We start from the raw sequence: 19,821 nt of genomic DNA on the forward strand, positions 1-19,821 counted from the left end.
CTCAGCCCCAGGATCCACTCTCCCCCCACCAGTGCCCCCAGTATCTCCTCCAGTACCCCCAGTACCTGCCCCCCCAGTCTTAGGATCCCCACTATGTGCCCACACCCCCAGTCCCACTGTCCCCATTATCCCCCCAGGTCCCTTATTGCCCCCTCCCAGTGCCCCCCAGCCCCGCTGTCCCCAATCCCAGTGTCCCCACTCCCCCCATTCCCCCCTATTAGGTTCCAGTGTCCCCATCATCCCCTCAGACACCCCCCCAGCGCTCCCATTGTCCCTCCCGTGCCCTCAGCCCCAGTACCCCCACTGTCCCCCCCACAGTGTCCCCCATTACCCCCCCATTTGGCGCCCCCTGGCGGCGCGGCGGGGCCGGCGCACGCGCAGCAGGGCCGGGGCGGGCTCAGGGCCTGCGCAGCGGCGGGCGGGCGGCGCATGCGCGGTGCGTGGCGGCCGGGCCGCCGGGAGCTGGGCCCCGCCGTGCCGTGCGCCCCCGGCCTGCAGCCGCCGGTGAGTGAGCGTGGGCACGGAGGCGGGGGGAACCCTCGGGGAGCCGTGAGGGGCAGCCCTGAGGTAACTGTGAGACCCTCGGCGGAGAGCGGGAGGGTCTCCCTCGGGAAACGCGGGTGGAGTCCTGAGGTAACTGTGGGCCTCAGGGGGCTCCTGGAGCAGCCCTGAGGTAATTTGGGGTCCGGAGGGAGCCGTGGGGGGACCCTGAGGTAATTTTGGGCCCCGGGCCCAGCCCTGAGGTAAATCAACCTCGGGTGGACCGTGGGGGCAGCCCTGAGGTAACCGTGGGCCTCGGGGGCACCGTGGGGCAGCCCTGAGGTAACTATCCCCCCCCCCATTTCACGGGGAGACTGTGGGAACAGCCCTGAGGTAAAATAGGGCCCTCTGCGTGTAAACTGTAGGGGTCACACCCCCCACTCCCCACCCCCAGTAACCCCGGGGGTAGCTCTGCGGTAAGTTTGACCCCCCCAGGTGACCACGGAGGTCACCTCGCGTTAACAGTGGGGGGAGAGGATGCCCCCGCCCCCAGCGTAACTGTGGGGCAGGCCTGGGCTCCCCTCCCAGGCACTGCTGGGGTGCTGCGAGGGTCCGCCCCTTGCACAGTGACCCCCGACCCTGGGGGGCCTCCCAGGAATACCCCTGGGTGAAAATAAATCCAGCAGGGCTTTCTGCAGAAGCCCTGACAATACAGCAGTCGGGTCTCGCCGTGTTTAACACGCACATTTCCGAGCCCGAAGGGTGGCGAGGCGCAGCTGCCTGGAACAAAGAAAACCTTCGTTTCTGCCTTTTGTTTCTGCCGCGGCTCTGCCAGCGTGACCCAGACTTTGGACACCTGCCTAAAGCCAGAAGACGCCGCGCGTGGGGCTGAGCGCGTCCGCCTCCGAAGGCTTGATTTTAGGGTGAAGGTGCCTGGGATTAACTTGATGTTAATAAAGCTGGAGGCCAGTTCTGCTTCAGCAGTTTCATCTGAACTGGCGTTTGCTGCTTTGCAGGAGTGCCGTTCAAACCCTGGCGGGTTTTGTCTGAGAATAACCAAAATAAAAACCTTTTTTAAATTATTTTTAATTGTTTGTATCCCGCGCTGCGCATTATAGAGCAACAGCAACACTGACATGTCGGGGTTTGCGACACCAGCCTGCGCCAGAGCTGCTGGTAGCTCCTGCCTAGGACAAGCGAGCGGTTTGAATCCTGGTGGGAAATCTCCACGAGTTTTATTAGCTGGTGATTTTATAAATCTTTTTTCTTAATTCAGACACTGTCTGTATTTCTGTGGTGCTTTATAAGAAGCTGAAGACTCAGCGCAACATTTTTGGCAGAGGGCTGGTTGGAGTAATTAGTGCTTTGGGCAAAAGCTTATGGGACAGGTCAAGAGCAGCCCTCGTTTTGTCAGGCTCCTAATTGTAGACCTTGAGCTTCTGACCTGGCATGCGAGGAAGAGGAGGCGCGGAGCTGTGAAGTGTTAAATTAGTGTTGGATTTAGCAGAGGAGATGTTTCCACACCTCTCTGGGCTGGCTCTGACAGGTTTTCTCTTCCGAAAGCGAGCGGCACAGCGTGTTGTTCAGAGAGATGCTCTGCTGCTTAGAAATACAGTCTCTGCTGTTCCTGAAACCCCAAGTTGTTACACGAGATACCGTGGAATTAACAGGACAGGTCCTTTCTCTGCCCGTACGTTTGAGGATGGTCGCCTGATGGGAAGCCAGCGAGGGCAGGGAATCCCGCTGAAAACCGCCGGGTTGTGATTTAACCTGTAATCACCCTGCTCAGGCCAATGCTGTTAACGTCTGCCGTGGTCCTGTGTTTTCTCTCTCCGCAGGCTCCATCCGTTTCCCATCTCTCCAGGATGAGAGAGGTTTGGGTTCGGCTTTTCCCCTCTCCCCGTAGTTGATAGTTTCGGAACCAGAGGTGATGCTGGAGTCGAGATGGCAGACAGTGTGAAAACCTTCCTTCATGACCTCGTTAGGGTAAGTCTCCGCATTCCAGGCCCTCTTGTAGGGACTGGTCTTGTTTGCTTCAGTGATGCTGGGTCCTGGTGGGGAGCACCCTCCTTCCTACATTTGAAAGAAAAGGGCCTCCAGGTGTATTTTAATCAAAAATGTTGATTTTGTAAAGCAGAGATACCCGTAGGCGAGCTTTCTGCTCGCCGATGACAGGTTTGACGTGGCTGTGTGGGATGCGTTGGTCCCCGAGAGTTTTCCAGAATGATTTCCTCCCGAGTTGGCCGTCGTGCAGCGTGTCTTGCGAAGGGCTCCGTGTTCATCCGGGGCGCTGCTGAACCTCTGACAGATTTCCTTTGGGCAAAAGTTAATTTATAGCCCATGTGAACGTGGCAGTTGTGTCATGGTGTTTAGGCTTCGTGGGAACTCAGCGCTCCCACGCTGTCTCGTATCATCCAGGTGTAAATACAGGCTTGAAAACATTCGTGACGTGATGCTGAGAAATAACTCGTGTTCAAAAATAACTTGTGTTGAAAAATTTGCTGAGTTTGATCTTCAGATCGTGCTGGCCATGATCTGAAGCGGGAGGACTTGCGTTGCTTCACGAAGCTTGCACGCAGCAGTGGGTAGAGCAGCCTGTGTAATTAATTTCCACTTCGTCAGGTGCCAGTGGCAGCACACTTTGCCATTTCAGACATGCCTTTGGTGTCCAAATTTATCCTGTTTGGTCGAGAACTCCATATACCAAACTCTTGCGTGGGTCACCTCAGTATGACGCTGTCCTGGCTCCCAGTAGCGTCCTTGTGGTCTTTATTTTGAACTGAAATTTTAGTAATGATGGTTACGATGTTATCTGGAGCTGGAAATAACTGCTTGTGGAGTACTAGGAGGTGACACTAGAAATCTTTTAAACTATGAGTAAGGCAAAGACTTCTGGGCACCTTCCTATTAATGGGCTTGCACGGATGTGGATGATGTGATGATGTTTCCAGGACAAGCGATGATGCTTTTATTTGTAAAGGAATAAGTGTCAAGCTCATACATACGGTCAGGCCACAAGGACTTTGCGCTTCCTAAATATTTTGTATAATTCTATTTTATGGGCTTTAGAAATGCTGGCAGGGGATGAAGGGCTTTCTGCCAGACTGAAGAAACGGCCTGAGACAGATGCGACTCTGGCTTTGCCAGGGTTATAAATAGTGGAGACTGGACAAGAAATCACACCTTCTAAAAAAAAATACTGCTAAAGATGCTGGGAGGTGCAGTGATTTAGGTCACCAGGCCACGGAAAATAAGTGGTGGTGCTGCTTCAAACCTTGGCTCCGGCTGAGCCTGGCGCTGGCATCCCTTGCTGCCGGGGTGCGAGGTCGGCCGCATCCCGATCCTCCTCCTCACTCCATGGGGTGGAGTGCGAGGGCCTCTCCTCGTGTCCGCAGGGAATCAAGGACTCCATCTGGGGCATCTGCACCATCTCCAAGCTGGACGCCCGGATCCAGCAGAAGAGGGAAGAGCAGAGGCGACGGAGAGCAAACAGCGCGCTCGCCCAGAGGAGGTTTCACATGGAAGAGAAGAAGCAGGAGAAGTGAGTACAGGCTCTGATGGGTCATAAATCAGATCGTTTGCTTCTTTTAGTCTATTGAGGGCAGGGAGAGAGAGCATCTCTGCCCAGAGCTTTGAAGAGCCCCATGAGTTGCAAAACCTCTGCAAGTCATAGTGATTTGGCAGTGCTTGTGCTTTTTTTTTTTCCTCCTAAATATCTGCCGTATCACAGTAGTCTGGCGAAAAGGGAAGTTGGGGTAAGTGAGGTTTAAGAAATAAAGCCATTATTGTTGCCTGCACTTGCAAAGATCTCCATAAAAACACTGTCAGAACCGTCAGAGAGCCAGGTGTCAGCGAAAGCAGAACTCGTGGTGTACGGTTGCAAATGGTCCCTAAACCCAACAGCGCTGCAGCGCAGAGCCAATAAATATGAAAAACATGACACAAAACACCCTTTTCCCACTCTGTAATGAAACTGGAACTGTTATCATGAGATAAGAAACCAGACCTTTATGTTGTTTGACAAGATTATGCAATTAGTTTGAAATAATAGAAGATATTGAGCTATAGAGGCTGAAAAATCGTGAATTTCTGAGTTTCTTTTCTTCCTGAATATTCGTGTTGTCTCTCAAAAGATACATCGCTGTTGGTAGCCATGGGATTGCAGCTCAGATCTGATTTATATGTCTGGGGCAGATCAAGTATCTTTTTTTTCCCCAGCCTTGCTGTGTTCTGCAGCCATCTATAGCAGTTGCATCCACTAAGGCTGGGAATGCCAGAATTATATCCACGTGGGAGCAAAACAGCATCTGTTCTTGTGTCTGACTCCCAAACCGCGCCGAGATGTTTTTCTGCTGCCCTAATTACAGTCAGGCTGGCACTTAACGTGGTGACGTTTAGTCAATAATACACCTTTTAAGACATATTTACAAATTATTCTGACTAGCTCAGTGGTAGCCTGACTTTATCTAAAGATGGTAGAAGTCTCCCGCATCCCATGATCCTGATCCTCCCCAGAGGTTCCTGCAGCTTTGCACATTCCCTTGAGGAATAATACATATTTTGCGGGGACTAAACGGTCGTATTTTGCTGGTTTTCTGTGTAACAAAGTCCCTTTGGTAGCAGAAGCTGACTGGAAAAGTGCTACAGGGTCCCACAGAGCTGCTCTCTTGTGTGTCCGTAGATACGCTGCGAAGAGAGAGAAGCCAAAACCACCCAGAGCTGAAACAGCCTCTTCTGAGGACAAAAAACACCTAAAAAGCCCTAATTTTATTATGGCGAGAGTTTGGGGAGAACAAAGCCTGAGATCTCTAATAAATGCTTCAAATTTTGGAAGAAAGCTTTGCTTTTCTTCCATTTCAGTGCAGATACGGGGAATTAATAAAGGTTGAAAGAGTCTCCCTGATGTAAATCTTCTAGAGACCGTGCGCTGGCTGAAACCTGGCGCGAGTCTATGCAGGGGTTTCTTCCAGGATTCTCGCGTTCAGATAAAACCAGGTGCGTCACTGGCCTTGAGCTGGTTATCTGTGACATTTCTAAGGTGTCCAAACTGTGGGACAGAAGCAGTTGTCACTTTTTTGGGGCCGTTTGTCCAGGCTCTGGGACCTTGAACACATCTGACCCATCTCTCTCCTACTTACCTGCAGCGAACCCCGGATAGTGAGCCGGATATTTCAGTGTTGTGCCTGGAATGGAGGTGTATTCTGGGTAAGTGGATGTTTTTGTTATTTTCTACGTTAAAAACCCCGTGAAAACCAGTGCCCCGCTCCAGCCCTCGTCCGCTGTCGGTGGGAGCTGTCAGCGTGGCTGCGGGAATTGACAGGAGCCACGAAGTTCCCAGTCCCAACGCTGCACGTTAAGGGAAACACGTGCATTAAACCCGAGCTGCTTTTCCAAGTCTTTTAAGCTGCTTTTCGCCTGAGTATTCCAGTTCCTGCTCTGCTGCAGCCTGGGATATTGCTTTACCAAATTTAATATTGATATCTTAAAGACATTTTCTCAGCTCTGACCTTACCACGGCTGCTCCATGAGACTAATCCTTTATGGAACAGACACTTCGCTGCCTAATAAATCACCGGCTTCATTTTTCCGTTAGACTGTGGCCGGGTACGAGGAATCGGTGTGGAAATGTGACAAGGAAAGTGCTCAGATGTAGATTTTGGCTGTATTTAAACAGAGATCCTTGACCGGGAGTTAGCGGAGCACAAAAAATGACCGTGCAGCGCCTCACCACAAACTCTTGTTGTTTCTTTTTCCCTGTAGCTTAGTCTCTTCTTGTTTTACCGAGTATTCATACCTGTCCTTCAGTCAGTCACGGCACAAATCATTGGTGAGTACCTTTCCTCTGTGTGTTACGGGGCACTAAGCAATCTGTGGGATGGATCAGGGGGGTCCTGATGCCCGCCACGAACTGCTGAGGCTTTGTCCTGCTGAGCTGTTCCTTGCACCTCTGCCTCCTTGCCTTATTTTTCTCTTCCTCCCTGTACTAATCAAGGCTCGTTAACTGTTTAATAGAAAAAGAGATGGATAACCCCACTAACAGTCTGCGCGTGTCAGGGATCTAGCCCATGGGTTTTATGACCCCGAACACGCAGTCGTCGGAATATTTTTGCAAGTAAATAAAAAAGCGAGTGGGTGGAAATGTTCTTTTAAAGAGCAAAGGTTGGGGTCGGAGATTTCTCCTGTCCTCGAGCGCTACGGTCGGGAGAAGTTCCCCGTGGCCGTGCCAGGAAATGTTTGTGATGTGAAACGAGGAGGTTCCTACGCCGGTTCCTGACGCGTTTCTCCCCGTCCGTCTCTCGAAGGTGACCCTTCCTTACACGGCGATGTCTGGTCTTGGCTGGAGTTCATCCTCACCTCCATTTTCAGCGCCCTCTGGGTCCTCCCCCTCTTCGTGCTCAGTAAGGTTGTCAATGCCATCTGGTTTCAGGTAGGTGAGGGGAACCTGGACCATGAATCCAGTAAATGAGGCGGGGAATTGCCTCGTTAAGGCTCGACTGGCGGTGGAGGGGTGGTGTCTCGGCGCAAGGTGAAATCCCATCCCCAAAACAGGCTCTGGGTGTATTCCAGGAGCTCGGTAACACCATCCCAGCTGCTTTGGGATTTAATTTCCCTGAAGCCCCCGTTTCTCTTTTGAATTTCATTTCCCTCAAGCCCTTTTATCTTTTTTTTTTTTTTTCAGGACATTGCAGACCTAGCGTTTGAAGTTTCCGGCAGAAAGCCTCATCCCTTTCCTAGTGTCAGTAAAATCATCGCCGACATGTTGTTTAACCTCTTGTTGCAGGCGCTGTTCCTCATCCAGGTGAGATTTAGAGTCACACGCCAAAAACCCACCGTCTTGCCAGCCCGCATCGCCCCGCATCTTGCTCTCAAGTGATGTCCTCCCGCAAATCCCGAGTGTCCCTCACTCACTCGCTCCTTTTTTTTACCCCCAGGGGATGATAGTGAGCCTCTTCCCCATCGATATCATCGGCCAGCTCATCAGCCTCCTCCACATGTCGCTGCTCTATTCGCTCTACTGCTTTGAGTACCGCTGGTTTAACAAAGGTGAGAGCCTGACGGGCTGGAAATAATTCCAGATCAAGGGTTTCTTGACTCGAGGGGGATCCAGTTGGGCCGCCTGAGGCTGATTTTCCTTCGGTTTTACGCGGGTTGAAGGGTAACGAAGGTGTCTCCTCCCCGTGGGTTCGTTTCCGCGGGGTTTTCTTCTCGCCAGGAATCGAAATGCACCAACGGTTATCCAACATCGAGAGAAACTGGCCCTATTACTTCGGCTTCGGCTTACCGCTGGCTTTTCTGACGGCGATGCAATCCTCTTACATCATCAGGTGAGTCGCCGCAAGGGTGGGCAGCCATTTCAGACCCTGTCCTCCTCCTCTGCCGCCCGAGGACGTGCCACCAAACCCAACCGAGTGCCTTTTGATTTTTTTATTTTTTATTTTTTTTCCAGCGGTTGCCTCTTTTCCATCCTTTTCCCTCTCTTCATCATCAGCGCCAATGAAGCGAGAACCCCCGGCAAAACCTAGTGAGTATCCCCCTCCGCCCTTCCAACCCAAAAACTCCCCCCCGATCCCACCGGGGGGGTCCCGGCGTCAGGAGCTGACGGGCTCTCTTCCCTTTCAGCCACTTCCAGCTCCGGCTCTTCTCCTTGGTGGTTTTCCTCAGCAACAGACTCTTTCACAAGACCGTTTACCTTCAGTCTGCCCTGAGTGGTGCTTCCTCCTCCTCCTCCTCCTCCGACCGCCTCCTCTCCCCCCAGCCCTCTCCCGCCAAACACACGGCTGCTCCGGGGCACTGAGCCGCCCCCAAACCCCGGAGAGAAGGGGGGGGACACACACAAAGGGGACCTCTGCTCCGCCCCTGGAAGTGTCCCCAGGCCCCCAGGGAGGGGCAGGACCCAGCCCGCCCAGGCGTTGGTGTCGGTTCTTGATGGAAATTTGGGGGGGGGGGGGGGGGGAAATCTGGATTTTTAACACCTTTGTGAGTTTCAGAGCCGGCTGGTGCCCTGCGCTTGTTTTCTAGCGGACTCTTTTGTACGCTCTTCCCGTGCCATTTTTGGGGAGTTCCTGCTGCAGTCGAGCACAGTGTTCCCCCCCCCCCCCCCGTGCATGTACCGTTTCTGTAGGGTCGGGGAAGGAACTGGTGACGTACAAAAACCCTTTGTTTTTTTGGGGCCGGTTTATCGACTTTTCTCTAGTATTTTCACACTGAAACATTAAATGGAGAAATCATGATTTGCAGCCTGCGCCTGCCCCTGTCTTTAAGCTTGGGGGGGTGGGGGGGTTCCCGTCGGCGGGTTCATATCGTGACAGCACGGTCGGTACCACCGGAGGCGAGTCCCGCTGCCCCCCCCCCAGCGCTGCCGCCTTCCCCTGGGCACCGCCCACGTGGCGCCACCCACGTGGCGCCACCCACGTGGCGGGGACGGCTCCGCTTCCGCATCCGCCCACGTGACCCGCTGCGCCCCGCCCCCCGGGTGCCCCAAGCCCTGACGGACACGTCACAGCTCGTCCTCCGCCAGCCCCGCCCACCTCACGCTCCGCCAATGGGAGGGCCCCGTACGTAGCCCGCCTCATCCCGCCTTCGGCTGAGTGCTCGCCGTCGCGGCCAATAAGAGGCGCCGCAAGTGGAGTGGCGTCGGTGAGGACCAATGGCGGGTGGACGGGGCGTAGCGGGGGCGGGCCGCGGCGGCGGGCAAGGGCGGCTGCGCGGGGCGGATGGCCGGGGCGGCGGGGCCGAGCGCGGCGCCCGGGTGAGGGCCGCGGCCCGGGGAGGGGGCCTGGTGCCAGGGGTGGGGGGGAGTCTGTCTTGTGCCGAGGGGCGCTGTGGGGCGAGGGAGTTGTGGGGTGTCCGGGGCTGTGGGCCTGTGGGTTGAGGGAGCTGTGGGGTTACGGGGTGCCCAGGGCTGTGGGATGAGGGAGCCGTGGGGTTACGGGGTGCCAAGATCTGTAGCATTGTGGGTTTTGGGGTGGGTGATGCTGCGGGGTGCCCCGGTGTGTGGGGTGAGGCACTGCTGGTTGTCAGCGGCTGGAGCCTTTAGGATGCGGATCTGTGGGGTTTAGGGGTGCTTGGGCCTGCGGGGTGCCCAGGAGTGGTGGAGTGATGGGGTGCAGGGTGTGGTGTGCAGCACAGGGGCGCTCGTGGGGGGCACAGTGGCTTGTGGGGTACTGACAAGCTCAGAGGGGCTGGTGGCAAGAGCCAGGCTGTAGTCTGTAGCCCAGGGACAGCGTTTCCTCCTTCCCACCCCAGTATTTGGGGACTGGCCAGGGGCTGCTGCTTCCCCCAGTAGCTGTGGCATTACGGGGTGGCGAATGTCCCCCCAGCACCCCGTGAGTCATCTGCCGGAGCTGTGGAGATCGGGGTACCCCGGTGGTACCCTGGTGGCAGAGCCACTCGTGCCTGGGAGGCATCTGTGTTCTGCCATTGTTAGCTGCTGCATATTATCCCCAGGGAAACCAGGAAATAATTACAACACGGGGTTATTTCTGTAACAATTAGTGACAAGTGTGTGCAAGTTGGAATTGCTTCTAGGTTACAGAATGATTTTTTTCAGGCCCGGTTGTATTTTATTTTTAAATCTCCGCCTGCCCAAATCTTCTCTCCCCAGTGTTGTAGCTTAGAGATGTGAACTGAGGATTTATGCACCAGTTCTGAGACTGAACCTGCAGGGCGTGGTGGGAGGGTTTTTTTCCGGACTGATTAGGTAAAGAAGTATTTTAAAGTGTTTTCAGTAGAAAGATGTTATTTTCTGGCCACAGTTTCACTTCCTTGGTCTCTAATACCAGGATTTCACTGGCTCTTCCTCCACCCAGGGAGGTTGAATTAGACGAATTGTCCAGAGTAAGTAAAGCTGATTTACTCTGCTGGTCTGTGCTAGCAAACCACTGGGATGTATATGTTTAATGTAAATAATTCAAAGTAGGAGCAGCCAGGAGCTGTTTGGACCTGCTATATGTGAGAAAACAGCACCGATTTCTTGTGTTTTCCATGGATTATTTTTCTGTGCATTGTTTACAGGTGGTGGTTGAACTCCAGAGACCAGCCAGGGAAAATTTAGTGGTTTTGCTGAAAGTTTACACTTGGGTTTTGTTTTGTATGCAGAGAAACAGATCCATCCTCTGCCCCGAAGAAGTTCTCGTCTCTCTAAAAGAAAGAAAAACCTCAACCAAGGCTTGGGGCAGCTGATCAGGTGAGGATGGGAGGCAGGGATTTGGGAAGGGAGACACAGATCAGTGAAAGCTCCGGGCAGGAGTTGGGTATTTAGGGTCCTATTTCATGGTACATTTAGAGATATCGTGGGGCTGCGAGCCAGCTTGCTCTTTGACCATCTTCCCTCTTTGTTTTTCAGGTGTTCAAGCGTCCTCAACCTGCCTTTGATGTGAAAATGACCAAGTTAGGGTTTCTCCGGCTGTCCTACGAGAAGCAAGACACGCTGCTCAAGCTCCTCATCTTGTCGATGGCAGCTGTGCTGTGTAAGTCTGCATCCTGCCGCGCCAGCCTGGCTGCTGGTGCCCTCAGCGGGGGACCCTGGGATGGAGCCTTCTCTGCTCCTTCTTTTCTATAGGTTGCAAAGCTCTCATCTGTCTTTAAAGCACGTCTTCAGTGAACGCTCTTATTCCTTCTGTACCTTTTCTTTTGAAAACTGCATCTTTTTTTATCTTCCCAATGACCAGTTTAAGACAGAAACAATTTTAATCCAGCAAAGAGGTAGATAAACCTAACATAACTCTGGCTTGGTGAGTGCAGTAGATTCACTCTGCCCTTTTTCTGCGTTTGCAGCTTTCTCCACGAGGCTTTTTTCCGTCTTAAGATTCGAAAGCGTCATCCATGAATTTGACCCGTAAGTGTCGTCGTCTCATTTCATGGAGCCTGCTGGGTTTTTCTCTTCTGGAGCACACAAAAGTGGGGTGGTGTATGCCAGGCTGAAGTTAATCCCCACTGAGGATGAGGGATTGGGAGGGCAGTTTCTGCAGCCTGGATGGAAGTAATCCCCGCCACCGCTTCCCTGCTGGGATGTGGTTATTCTCTGCCTGAGCAGGGTGCAGCAGGAGAGAGGGCTCCTAGTACAACTTGTGTCCACAATCCAGGCTTGTTGCCAATTAAATCGGGCGCAAGGGAGAACGTTACCTTTGCAAACCCACTTTTAAACCCCTTGGGAGGAGGGATGAACCTTTGCAGCCGAGGTTTGCGACAATCTAGGGAAATTGGCCTCGTTCCCTCCACGTGGAAAACACGCGGTCAGCCTTTATGGTGCTGTCATAGCCCTAAACCTCAGATAAGAGTATCAGGCTCACAACTTGGTACTTAACTGCCTGTCAAAAGCTGCCTCGTTTCCTGAACGCACATGGCGGGCTGCGGCCGTGACCCGAGGAGTGGTGAGCAGTCGATATCTCTATCTCTGGATGCGGAGATGTTTAGTGCTTGTCACCATTCCAGGTACTTTAACTACCGCACGACCCGCTTTCTGGCAGAGGAGGGCTTCTATAAATTCCACAACTGGTTTGATGACCGAGCATGGTACCCCTTGGGCAGGATTATCGGTGGGACCATTTATCCAGGTGAGCTCTTGACTTCTGCAGAGCCAAAAACGTGCCTTGTGTGAGGGAAAATGGGGAGAGGGGCAGGTAGTGTACATGGAGCAGAGCTGTGAATGCCTGCTGGGAGGGGAGGGGAGCTCCAGAGATGCCCTTCATTGAGGCATCGTGGGCAGCAGCTCCTTCCTGGAGAGGCTTTTGGCTGTCTTGCTGTTAATTGCAAGCTAACGACCCCAGGTGCTGCGAGCAGAGTGAGAGCACCCTGAGAACGGTGTCGTTTCTGTCCCTCAGGCCTGATGATCACATCGGCAGCAATTTACCACGTGCTGCACTTCTTCCACATCACCATCGACATCCGAAATGTCTGCGTGTTCCTGGCTCCCCTCTTCTCCTCTTTCACCACCATAGTGACTTACCACCTCACCAAAGAGCTCAAGGTGAGGGGACGCTCGGGACATTCACAGAATCGCAGAATCATCTTGGTAGGAAAAGACCTTGAAGCTCCTCCAGTCCAACCATGAACCTCCCCCTGACCGTTCCCAACTCCACCAGATCCCTCAGCGCTGGGTCAACCTGACTCTTCAACCCCTCCAGGGATGGGGACTCCCCCCCTGCCCTGGGCAGCCCATTCCAACGCCCAACAACCCCTTCTGCAAAGAAATCCTTCCTAAGAGCCAGTCTGACCCTGCCCTGGCGCAGCTTGAGGCCATTCCCTCTTGGCCTGCTGCTGCTTCCTTGGCTCAAGAGACTCATCCCCCATCTCTGCACCCTCCTTTCAGGGAGTTGTAGAGGGCCATGAGGTCTCCCCTCAGCCTCCTCTTCTCCACACTAAACCCCCCCAGTTCCCTCAGCCGCTCCCCATCAGACCTGTGCTCCAGACCCTGCACCAGCTCCGTTGCCCTTCTCTGGACACGCTCGAGTCATTCAATGGCCTTTTTGGAGTGAGGTTTTGCCCAAAACTGAACCCACTCATCGAGGGGCGGCCTCACCAGTGCCGAGCACAGGGGCAAGATCACTTCCCTGTCCCTGCTGGCCACGCTAGTGCTGCTACAAGCCAGGATGCCATTGGCCTTCTTGGCCACCTGGGCATACTGCTGGCTCCTGTTCAGCCGGCTGGCCATCAACCCCCCCCAGGTCCCTCTCTGACTGGCAGCTCTCCAGCCACTCCTCCCCAAGCCTGTAGCGCTGCTGGGGGTTGTTGTGGCCCAAGGGCAGCACCCAGCATTTGGCCTTGCAGGCTTTGCTTTGCGGAGGAGGACGGGCTGTGTCCCTTTTGGAAAGGCAGCTCGTGGCTGTGTCAGAGCTTTGGAGGTGACCACCACGCTGCTCAAAACCCAGAACTTCGGGGAAATGGGAGATCTGTTTCAAAATTTAATTTCAACACTCAATTTTTAGTCTTTTGAGGCATATCCATGTGTAGGGATAACAAAAGCCCTAAAAACTGATGGCTCTTTCCACCCTCTGGCTGTGATTTTTATTTCCCAGGACGCAGGGGCAGGACTCCTCGCTGCTGCCATGATTGCAGTTGTGCCCGGGTACATCTCTCGGTCTGTTGCCGGCTCCTACGATAACGAAGGTGAGTTTGCAGCACTTGGAACAAGGAAACCTTTAATTTGGGGGCTGAAAAATGATGGTAAAGATGATGCAGGACATGATAGAGGAACTGTCCTTTCCTGGCGAGCCCCGCCACGTCCCTGGGGTTTACTACCCCGACTGCTTCGAGATGGGTGGTTGTTCTCGCCTGCGTGGCTGAGAAGATGGAGTGTTTCCCGACTCCGGCTGCGAGTGCACCCCTATCCCTGAGTATCCTTTTTTGCAAATCAAAAAGAGTTTTGCCACCTGCACAAACTCTGCTTGGGATCGGAGCGTCTGCGTGGCTCCCCTGTGCTATTATCCCTGTTCCGGCGGTGACTTTGGGAGTGGCAAGGGCAGCAAGCTCGTTCTTGATGCTCAGGGCAGAAGAGGATCCAGTTTCCTCTCCCGTAGCTGGGCTATCGGGGGCCACTTAAGGAGTCGCTGTGTCCAGAAGGGCTAGCTGGTGTGGCTGGAAGAAGCCACGTGAGCTGTTATCTCCATAAGACACAAACATCAGTGCTTCAATCTGGAAATCAGATCTGAAACCCTTGGCCTGGCTCTTTGAGGTGCTCTTCCACCTTCTGATGGAGCAGCAAAAGCATTTATATCTATACTTTTAGTGCAATTGAGTGCTCTGGTGCACCCGAGATGATAATTTCTGGGCTGATGTGAGCTTGCTTTGACCCTTCTGTGTCCTTTCACCCAGGTATCGCCATATTCTGCATGCTGTTAACTTATTACATGTGGATCAAAGCCGTCAAAACCGGCTCCATCTATTGGGCAGCGATGTGTGCTCTCGCCTATTTCTACATGGTAGGTGCTCCTTCCCCCGGCGCTGAGGTTTTTCTGACTCCACTCTGGATATACTGCCCAAAAATACACAGTGTGCCGTTCCTGCGGCCTTGTTTTCGGGGAGCTAGAACCTCCATAAAGGGCTTGGTGGGAAAATGGAATGAATGATTTCTTCATTCGCTTCCACTTATCAAAACTAGCGCTTTTATACGTGCAGTTTTATTACAGCGTTGAAAAAATCTTGTTTTCTGGCAGCTGTGAGCGTTGAGGCTGCCCTTAGAGAGAGCACATCTCAGCTGGCTTTGCCGCTGGGTGAAAATCCTGCGCAAGATCCCAGGAAAAATCAAACCTGCCGCGTTTGACCTCTGCTGTTCAACCTCTTCAGTCCTGGAACCTGTGGGGTTTTTTTGTCTGTTTTCTCTCTCGGCAGGTCTCCTCGTGGGGTGGCTACGTCTTTCTGATTAACCTCATCCCCTTGCACGTTCTTGTGCTGATGCTGACCGGCCGCTTCTCCCACAGGATCTACGTAGCTTATTGCACAGTCTACTGCTTGGGAACCATCCTCTCGATGCAGATCTCCTTTGTTGGCTTCCAGGTGGGGACCAGGAGGATTTGCAGACTCAAGGACGGTCATTTTATGGGTCATTTCATGGATTGTAGCAGAACAACAGCGAGGTGGCACCTGGTTTCTCCTCTTGCCTTCGCTGTTGACATTATAAGTGGCTTCTGGTTCTAGCTCCTGTTACGCTGATTCGTTGTGACCTTCGGCAAGATCAGTTTTGGAGGTGCTGGATGACTTTCAAAGCTGCTAATAACCTTCATGGCACTGGTTGCCTTTTGTGAAAATATTTCTGGTTTTGGTGAAGGAAACGCTTGCGCCAGCGTGCGTCTTGGTATAGCAGGAAAAACGCCCGCTTAGCTCACGTTTTCAAGAGAATCAGTTAAATTTTCCACATGAATTCCTATCTGGGAATCGAAGCTGATGTAAAAAAGTAACTCACGGCAGCTGCTGTCCGTGGGGAGGGGACTGTTTGCCATGACTTTGGCAGCGATTTTGCTGAGAAGGGATTTGTAAAAAAAAAAAAAAAAAAAAGCTGATATCGGGCCCAACACAGCTCTTGTTCTCCTCCGTGTCTGATCACGCTCTCCCCTGCTCGCAGCCCGTCCTCTCCTCAGAGCACATGGCTGCCCTCGGAGTCTTCGGCTTGTGTCAGATCCACGCCTTCGTAGACTACCTTCGGAGCAAGCTGAACCCGCAGCAATTCGAAATCCTCTTCCGGAGCGTCATTTCCCTGGTTGGCTTTGTCCTCCTCACCATCGGGGCCGTGCTGATGCTGACAGGTAGCCTGAGATGGTGGCGATGAGCATGTTTCACCGCTGGCTTTCCCTCCTTTCCTTTTTTTTTTTTTTTCCTTTTCCTCCTCTGAAGAGCACATAATTTGTCAGTCCTAACTCTGCCTTCCTGCCCACGCTGTGGTTTCGGTGCTTGCGAGTCCCCCTCCCAGGGGAGGCTGGGACCTGCCCTAATTTGTGCCTTAACAGGAAAATATTTCACAAGCAGCTGTGTAAAATCTGGGCTCCGGGTGATACAGGGTGCAGAGACAAACCTGCCGTGACTCAGCGGGGACGCTGAGCTGGTGCTTCAGAAACTGCACGTCGATCTGTAGTAGCGAAGAGATGCTAAAAATAAGGTCGGGTGGGGGAGAAGTCTTTTTAGGGTAAAATTGCGCTGTATTTCCTTTCTAAAATGGTTGTTTTGAGTAATAGAGATGTTAAACGAGGCCCAGGATTGCTCGCTCAGCCTTGTACGTGCATCCTGTGTGAGAGAACGTATCAGCGTTGCTGGTTACTCTGATGGAACTGAATATGATTATTTTTTTTTCCTCTTTCCTAGGGAAAATCTCCCCGTGGACGGGGCGTTTCTACTCCCTGCTGGATCCTTCCTATGCAAAGAACAACATCCCCATCATCGCCTCCGTCTCCGAGCACCAGCCCACCACTTGGTCCTCCTATTACTTTGACCTGCAGCTTCTCGTTTTCATGTTCCCGGGTGAGCCCAGCGCAGACGTTGTCAGATTTACTCAATCACCGCGTAACACCGGAAGGGTTTTATTCCGCCGGCCGCGACGGCAGCCTGCCCTCTCCTCACGGTGCTGAGTCTGCAGAGGCTGTGTGCCTCGGCGGCTGGTTTTTATTTCAGGCAACAGCTGCTAAGGTGAACCTGACCCTTTTTCTCTTTCCTCTTCGCAGTCGGTCTGTATTACTGCTTCAGTAACCTCTCGGACGCCCGCATTTTTATCATCATGTACGGCGTGACCAGCATGTACTTCTCCGCTGTGATGGTGAGGGCTGCTGCCTGCTGGGCGTGAGCACCACGACAAAATGGTCTTAACCTGAATTTAATCTATCTTTCTGACCTTGTTGATGATGGTTCTTCCACCCTGAGCCGGCTGAGATGTTCATGAGGCTTTTCTCCCTTCCTTAAAACCAGTTTATTCGCCCCTTTGTGCAGTGAGGGAACGTGACGTTGCAAAACTTTCTGGTTTTGGTGTTATTTGCTTCCTTACGGCCACCGCTGTCCGCCCCTGGGTCTCTGTTCCTGGTCTCCCATAGCTGAGTTGCAAACCCAAATAAATTCTCCAGGTATCTGAGCAGGGACCGATGACAACCGGCTGCTTAGGAGCCCGTTTCCATTCTTGCTCTAGCACCCCGAGCCCTAAATGCGGGTTGATTTCTGATGTGGAGGCACCTACTAGTTCTTGGCTCCACCTTGGAGTTAAAGGGTGTTCAATTGAGGCCCACTGGCCAATTTTGAGGTCTTCAGAGAACTCCCCTCGGCAGCATCTGAGATGGTGGCAACTGCCCCTCTAAGCTAAAAAAATCAGCTCCAGGTTTATCTTATCGCTGAATTATCGCTGAATTCGAGATGCTGAATTAGGGATGGCATTTAATTTCTCTCGTTTCTCAGATTTCTGCCCGGATTTCCGCTCTGACCGGCACCGACAATTCTGCTCTTGCCTGTAGGTGCGTCTCATGCTGGTGCTGGCCCCGGTGATGTGCATCCTCTCCGGCATCGGGGTTTCTCAGGTGTTGTCCACCTACATGAAGAACCTGGATATCAGCCGGCCGGACAAGAAGAGCAAAAAGCAACAAGATTCCACCTATCCCATCAAAAACGAAGTGAGTGTTGGGCCGGCTTGGGCCTAGTCCTGGTGGGGCCAAGTGTGAGAGGCTGATGGCCTCTTCCCTCCAGCGTTGACCCCGATTTGTTCCCCCAGGTTGCCAGTGGCATGATCCTGGTCATGGCTTTCTTCCTCATCACCTACACCTTCCATTCCACCTGGGTAACCAGCGAGGCGTACTCCTCCCCCTCCATCGTGCTGTCTGCCCGGGGCGGCGACGGCAGCAGGATCATCTTCGATGACTTCAGAGAAGCTTATTATTGGCTGCGTCACAACACGCCAGAGGTAAACGGGACAGGGAAGTTCAGGTGTTGGGGACCCACCATTGTCCACTGAGGTGCTGACGTCTGGTGTTTGGCTGCAGGACGCGAAGGTGATGTCCTGGTGGGACTACGGGTACCAGATCACCGCCATGGCCAACCGGACCATCCTGGTGGACAACAACACCTGGAACAACACGCACATCTCCCGCGTTGGTCAGGTAGGTCATTCCCTCGCCTGCTGCCTTGCCCTGCCCTGTCTGGGGCACCACGTGGCATGGCTGACCCTGCGTCTGCTCCAGGCGATGGCATCCACGGAGGAGAAAGCCTACGAGATCATGAGGGAGCTGGACGTCAGCTACGTGCTGGTCATCTTCGGAGGCCTCACCGGGTATTCCTCTGACGGTAAGATCTCGCTCTCAGCTGGGTCAAACCCATCCATGGGGTGCTGGTGGTGAAGGCTTCTCCAAAAGAGCTCTTGGAGGAGCCAGGTCCCACCTTCAGCTGAGGCTGCGAATGGTACCAAAATGCTCCTCTTGGAAGCTGCACGTACCTTTTTTGCTCTCGCCCAACCCAACCCCACCCCTCACTCTTGGCTCTCCAACCCAACCCCACCCCTCACCTTGCCTCTCCAACCCAACCCAACTCAACCCCTCACCTTGCCTCTCCAACCCAACCCAACTCAACCCCTCACCTTGCCTCTCCAACCCAACCCAACTCAACCCCTCACCTTGCCTCTCCAACCCAACCCAACTCAACCCCTCACCTTGCCTCTCCAACCCAACCCAACTCAACCCCTCACCTTGCCTCTCCAACCCAACCCAACTCAACCCCTCACCTTGCCTCTCCAACCCAACCCAACTCAACCCCTCACCTTGCCTCTCCAACCCAACCCAACTCAACCCCTCGCTCTTGGCTCCCCAACCCAACTCAACCCCTCGCTCTTGGCTCCCCAACCCAACTCAACCCCTCGCTCTTGGCTCCCCAACCCAACTCAACCCCTCGCTCTTTCACTCCAACTCTTTGCTCCCCACCTTTCAGATATCAACAAATTCCTGTGGATGGTGCGGATCGGGGGCAGCACGGACACGGGGCGCCACATCAAGGAGCACGACTACTACACCCCCACGGGGGAGTTTCGGGTCGACCGTGAGGGCTCCCCAGTGCTCCTCAACTGCCTCATGTACAAGATGTGTTACTACCGCTTCGGCCAGGTCTACACAGAGGCCAGTAAGTCCCCAAAACCACCCTCGGGGGGGAGGGGGGGGGTGACACCATTTTTGGGGTGCCCCGCTGTACCCCCACTGCCTTTGGGGTGCGATGTGGCAGCGCTGCCTGGACTCTGCCCTCTCCTAGAGCGACCGCCGGGCTACGACCGGGTGAGGAACGCTGAAATTGGCAACAAGGACTTTGAGCTGGACGTGCTGGAGGAGGCGTACACTACAGAGCACTGGCTGGTCCGAATATACAAGGTATGGCCCCAAAACGACCCCAAACCCCCCAGATTTGGAAAAAATTATTGAATTTCACCTAACCTAGAGGGGTTTTTTTTTTACCACCCAGGTGAAAGATTTGGATAACCGCGGCTTGTCAAGAACGTAGAGGAGCCACCGCCGGCCGCGCCGCTTACCGCACTGACCCAGCCTTTGCCTGTGAAACAGAAATATTTTGGGTTGTTTTGTTTTTTTTGGGGGGGTTGGGGGGGTGTTTTATTTTTGTTTTATACCGTTTGTAAGCGCAGGCAGCAGTGGGACATCCCTGCCTGTCCCTGCCTGCAGGGGAGTGATTTTTTATATACACACACGGAGCATTCGCCAAATCGGAAGTAACGGCTTTAACCGGGGGTTGATTAATGGGGAATTACAAATAATAATAATAATTAAAAAAAAATATTTTGGTGGGCTTTTTTCCCCGATTCTGTTGGGGTTTTTGGTTGAGTTTTTTTTTCCCCCCTCGTCAGATTTTGGGGGCGTTCAGCTGCTTTTCACCGGGAGTTGGGTG

General features: G+C 53.4%; 2 protein-coding genes across 3 annotated transcripts; both read left to right on the forward strand.

The window, feature by feature from the left end:
* The first annotated feature begins 409 nt into the window (after nt 1-409).
* On the forward strand, nt 410-8,717 carry EI24 (EI24 autophagy associated transmembrane protein). The gene is made up of 11 exons (XM_074851008.1): nt 410-504; nt 2,319-2,466; nt 3,876-4,021; nt 5,625-5,685; nt 6,241-6,307; nt 6,783-6,907; nt 7,160-7,279; nt 7,413-7,524; nt 7,694-7,805; nt 7,928-8,002; nt 8,101-8,717. Exons 2-11 carry the CDS (start codon nt 2,425-2,427, stop codon nt 8,273-8,275), a joined length of 1,035 nt encoding a protein of 344 aa, XP_074707109.1. The 5' UTR covers nt 410-504; nt 2,319-2,424; the 3' UTR covers nt 8,276-8,717.
* Nucleotides 8,718-9,160: 443 nt separating this feature from the next.
* STT3A (STT3 oligosaccharyltransferase complex catalytic subunit A) lies at nt 9,161-19,735 on the forward strand. 2 transcript variants are annotated; one of them, XM_074851024.1, is made up of 19 exons: nt 9,161-9,229; nt 10,579-10,666; nt 10,826-10,949; nt 11,257-11,317; nt 11,914-12,035; nt 12,303-12,448; nt 13,497-13,587; nt 14,293-14,399; nt 14,809-14,973; nt 15,539-15,719; nt 16,273-16,428; nt 16,629-16,720; nt 17,403-17,558; nt 17,657-17,845; nt 17,925-18,041; nt 18,123-18,225; nt 18,862-19,050; nt 19,177-19,292; nt 19,384-19,735. In XM_074851024.1, exons 3-19 carry the CDS (start codon nt 10,862-10,864, stop codon nt 19,420-19,422), a joined length of 2,118 nt encoding a protein of 705 aa, XP_074707125.1. In that variant the 5' UTR covers nt 9,161-9,229; nt 10,579-10,666; nt 10,826-10,861; the 3' UTR covers nt 19,423-19,735. The 2 variants fall into 2 exon arrangements, with proteins under 2 accessions (XP_074707125.1, XP_074707126.1); XM_074851025.1 differs by lacking the exon at nt 9,161-9,229 and adding an exon at nt 10,299-10,317.
* Nucleotides 19,736-19,821: the final 86 nt, after the last annotated feature.

Source organism: Strix uralensis, chromosome 26, assembly GCF_047716275.1.
Source record: "Strix uralensis isolate ZFMK-TIS-50842 chromosome 26, bStrUra1, whole genome shotgun sequence".
Classification (NCBI taxonomy): Eukaryota; Metazoa; Chordata; class Aves; order Strigiformes; family Strigidae; genus Strix; species Strix uralensis.

Bases quoted from the DNA above. Each gene is read 5' to 3' on its own strand.
- EI24 (XM_074851008.1), top strand. From the start codon at position 2,425: ATGGCAGACAGTGTGAAAACCTTCCTTCATGACCTCGTTAGG. The intron at 2,467-3,875 runs GTAAGTCTCCGC...TCGTGTCCGCAG, and splicing joins TCCTTCATGACCTCGTTAGG to GGAATCAAGGACTCCATCTG. The intron at 7,806-7,927 runs GTGAGTCGCCGC...TTTTTTTTCCAG, and splicing joins CAATCCTCTTACATCATCAG to CGGTTGCCTCTTTTCCATCC.
- STT3A (XM_074851024.1), top strand. From the start codon at position 10,862: ATGACCAAGTTAGGGTTTCTCCGGCTGTCCTACGAGAAGCAAGACACG. The intron at 16,721-17,402 runs GTGAGGGCTGCT...TCTTGCCTGTAG, and splicing joins TGTACTTCTCCGCTGTGATG to GTGCGTCTCATGCTGGTGCT. The intron at 19,051-19,176 runs GTAAGTCCCCAA...GCCCTCTCCTAG, and splicing joins CCAGGTCTACACAGAGGCCA to AGCGACCGCCGGGCTACGAC.